The sequence below is a fragment of the Nanorana parkeri genome, unplaced genomic scaffold (genome assembly GCF_000935625.1).
Source record: "Nanorana parkeri isolate BGI_ZX_2015 unplaced genomic scaffold, ASM93562v1 scaffold252, whole genome shotgun sequence".
Lineage (NCBI taxonomy): Eukaryota > Metazoa > Chordata > Amphibia > Anura > Dicroglossidae > Nanorana > Nanorana parkeri.
In genome coordinates this window covers 1404382-1408742 of record NW_017306520.1, presented here as the reverse complement: position 1 = coordinate 1408742, position 4361 = coordinate 1404382, and the positions used below count along the sequence as shown (strand labels likewise).

At 40.4% G+C, this 4361-nt stretch overlaps 1 protein-coding gene across 1 annotated transcript in view; it reads right to left on the bottom strand.

The window, feature by feature from the left end:
- Nucleotides 1-2438: 2438 nt before the first annotated feature.
- The window catches only part of ACACA (acetyl-CoA carboxylase alpha), a 231897-nt gene continuing 229974 nt past the window's right edge, over nucleotides 2439-4361 (bottom strand). Inside the window, exon 55 of the mRNA XM_018556784.1 lies at nucleotides 2439-2753. Within this exon, the coding sequence (XP_018412286.1) occupies nucleotides 2627-2753 (127 nt within the window). The 3' untranslated portion in view covers nucleotides 2439-2626. The remainder of the gene's footprint in view (nucleotides 2754-4361) is intronic.

Sequence of the window (4361 nt, the reverse complement as noted above, 5' to 3'; positions counted from 1 at the left end):
AATGCCCATCTTTGTAGATGATTTTTTAGCATTAGAAACATTATATTCTATGTGCATGCAAATGCACATATACGCACGTTTACCTGCGTACATGTGTAAAATACGCACGATTTAGGGCCCCAAACGCAGCCCTGTTCCATTTTTTGTGGTCATCTGTACGCAATGCATTAACATGGCCCTGTACATAGCTGTATGCATGGGGCTGTGGATTTGCATGTGCTGCAGATGCGCACAGAAATAAGCACAGCACACACCTGTATGCAGAGATTTCTACGCCCATGTGAATGAGCCCTTATAATCAATATACTAGGTGCGGGTGACTGCTGGTTACTATAATAATCATACCTTGACTGAAGCTAGATAGTACGCAGAGTGATGCATTTCTAGAACTGCAGGAATGACAGTGAAGTGGTCCAGTCTTATACCCACCCCATGCCTCTCCCCTTGTCCACTCACAAAAAGCCTTGCATTTTTTTTCAGAGAATACAAAGCATTCTCTGATTGAAGGAGGGGAGAGGAGGGACGGGTATATGACCGGAGCCCCTCACTGTCGCAGCAGCTGCTTTCATCCCTGCAGCACCGAAAATACTGTGCTCTGTGTATTACCCAGCTTCAGTCAAGGAATTATTGTTATGGCAACCAGCAGTCATGCACACCTAGTAGACTCATTAGAGCTAACTTATGCTATCTACAAAATCATTTTTTTTCAGAGTTCGGTTTTCAAGAGACACTTACTTTGTCCATTTTACGGCAGCATAACAATGCTTCCTGACAGCACAGCACACCCCTCAGCCAGGTATACTTACTGATCTATGCTCCTTCACTTCTCTTGCTCTAATGGAGCAGGCCTTTTGGATCTAAGAACATGTGACCTCCTTCATGTGACAGTGCTCAGGGCTGAGCAGCTAATCGCCAAACCTGAACACTGTCATGTGGCAGGGCAGCAACATCATGTGGGTAAGCCTCGACACTGCACTATACTCAGGGTGGACTCCTGCACTTGGGAGGTGGCAAGAAAATGCGGAACAGTAAATATACTTTGCTGGGGGAGTAAGCTATCAGAAGGGACAAGCAATTCTGCCCTGAATGATTGCCCCTTGTTTCTGCATTGTTAAGTAGGCACAGTCACTACATTCAGCTTGAGGTGGCAATGTTTCCATGTCTATGGTACAGGTACTGCTGGCGGTCAGCCGTTGGAGAAAAAAAGGAGCTAGGCAGGTCCTAACAATATACTAATAAAGGGAGATACACACGTTCACCTGTCCCTGTGCACTGCAAAAAATGGAATACTTAGGCAAGACAAGTATTGCTGTTTATGTGATAGACATGCACTGGGGTGATCGACTTGTGCCTGCACATATGACCACCCTCTATGGTCTCTAGGCAACTTTGTCATTCCTCTCTCCCAAGTCTACCCGACAGGTCTGATTGAGACAATGCACTCTATCATCTCATATTTTAAGCAGGGAGACCAAGTGGCTGTGGAGACATACAAAGAACCCCAAGAGGAAAAATCGATAAATCTGTATATGTAATTCAGTAATGGAAATACAAGCACGTAAAATATGAAAATTACATCAAAAAGTACTTTAAAGAAAACCCAATAATAAAAATCAGTGTGAAAATTGAAAATACACTCTAGTTTGCTTGTAAAAACGAACCTATATAGTCAGCATGGACAACACAATGGAAAGAAATGCCTTTGTCTGCTTCTATTCCAGTAGTCAGTACCCCCCAAAAATGCTTTCTTTACATTATTTTGCATTCATTCTAGTTATTTTATGCAATGTGTTTGTTTTTGTACTTTTATACACATATCTCATATCCTTGGGCTACTTTGAAGCAGTGATGGGTACTTTAGGAATTGAATGCAACAACCCTCCTAAGTCTCTGCTAAAAACAGAAGTGTTTTCATATAATAGATGCTTTGCATCACACATTGCACATTTAAAGGGGAACATTTGAAATAATTTAAGGAACTAACATTAAGAAATATAAATAAAAGTTATTTTAGGTATGAAATACTTTTAAGTGCTTTTGTTAACTGAACAGAAAGAATAGCAGGATATCATCATTCCTGCAAGACAAACGTCATTTCAGATCATAGGATAGTCATTTCTTCTTGACCGGTAACAGTCACTGCATTTTCAGCCTACGCAAGATCCCAACTTGAGGGTATCACAAATACTCCACTCCAGTTTTGTAACCTATGAGGATGTGTTCCAGTTCTAATACAAAGCTACTAAAGATGTGTCCTTGTATTTTCATAACCAGTGTATCAATAGGCAGAACATTGCATACATTAGGGATGGTGAATTAAAAGTGGACACATTGTCCACAGCAACTAATCAAATATATTTTAACATGAGACGAGATATGGGAACTGCAACCTGCTTGGCTGCCAGACCTCTACTTATAATTTCACTAGTGTTTATATATCAGCCAAGAACCCATGATACCTCCTATATTCTATCGTTAAAACATATGTATGATACATCTGATCATAGCAGCACACAAACACAATTCTACAGTACATTTCATACGTTAGGTGCATCTATTTTTCTTTTCTCTACATCTTAGTCCTTGAAACCAGTAGAGACTGTAGACTGGAGCCCTGACAAGACCTCTATGTAGATGGCGGGGAGTCCATGGTTGAGAGAATGCGCACTATTTCAGCTCTCTGAGTTGGGGAAATGTGTTGCGTCATGTGAACAATAGAATCCATTGCAACTTCAGGGTTTTCTTGCACCAAGCTGCAATAATAACAGGTAAAAACAATCTTTTTAGCACAAATCCTTCAATATTACATGTATGTGAAAACCACACAAATTAGAAACCATAATAATAGCACAGTAAACGTCAATTACAGAAACATTTCATACAAGCCAATCCCAGCTTTGGTGGGACATTTCCCAAGCAAATTTCTAAATTTTACATAAAGAAACTTGTATTTAAATCTTAGTAGACCTTTATTAATGAAGATTTTTTTTTTTTACCCTACACTACTGCTCTATAGCTCACAGACAGGTAGATGTATAAATCTTTCTTCATTTTGACAGCAGACACGAATGATGGTTGTTACACTTGCCCCTATGAAAATAATGCTGGTGCCTCGGCTTCAACATTGCCCTAAAGAAAGTGTGGTTTAGTAGAAAGTGACAGGATCTTGGCACATGTAGGACATGGACACTTGTAACACATGTTTTGCACAGTTATGGTTGCATACTGAAAGAAGTCCTGTACAGTGAAAGACTAAAACTTTCATGCCCTAATTAACTTATCTTTTACTTATTACCAGGAATGGATTTATACCTGCTGCCCCCTTGACCAATTTTCTTGAAACTCCCCCCTTCACCCCAGTCATTTGGTTAGTCCTATTACACAAATGAGATCAGACATCATAGCAACAACAAGATCAGACATCATAGTGACAAAAGTCACACTGAGGCGGAAAGAGACAGTTTGCCCACTTGATGTCTAGAACAGATGACCAGAAGAGTAGAACAATCTGTCACTAAAATACACAGGCTATGCAAAAATTGCATACAGTATGTGTTCCAAAACTGTTTTCATATGCACGAAAACCTGTTGCGGACAAACATAATGTGTGGGTAGTTGTGTGCTGCCCCTTGCTACCCTGCCCACCCTAGGCCACAGTCTACCCTGGTTATGCAAAAAAAGTGACCCTGCTTTTTACACAAATGAGATTACTATAAGAATCATCCAAGTGGGGTTTAGCCTTTCCACCATATGCAAAATACATTCATTATATGTTTTATTAAAGAGAATAGCTATTTAGCTATTAAAGCTACAGCTTTAGTGACTTTGAATGTGCTATTTGGCTATATCTACATACCGATGTAAGAAAAGCAAAATTGGCCCACGTGAGATAGGAAAGTCAGGGGGCATCTCACGGACATCTAAGTGGTGAGCGGGTGAAAGGTGTCTCAATAATTCCCAAATAAATATCTATATCTGTACCAAAAAAACGTTTTTCATCAAGCTAATCTTCCTATCTTGGCCTGTGTTAGTAAAAAACTCCACATTCTTCCTATGACAATGAAAAACCTCTGTTTAATTCAGTCTTGTTCCTATACAAGGCCTTTCCTCCAAACGGGTAAGGTGAGAATCTTATCTCAGATGACAGGTGCCTAGATGCATCAAGGATAATGTTCTCACCTTAGCATGGGGCCTGCCATTATCTCCAACATCTCCACAATGCTTCTATTCTGCTGATCATCGACCGGCTTCACTGCTCTCTGCAATCCATTACTGCAGGCAGTGCCCGTGAGTATCGGCAATAAAAGCAGAGTGGGGAGTTGTGACCAGTTGTATAAAGGGAGGTGGGATGCATGTACGCA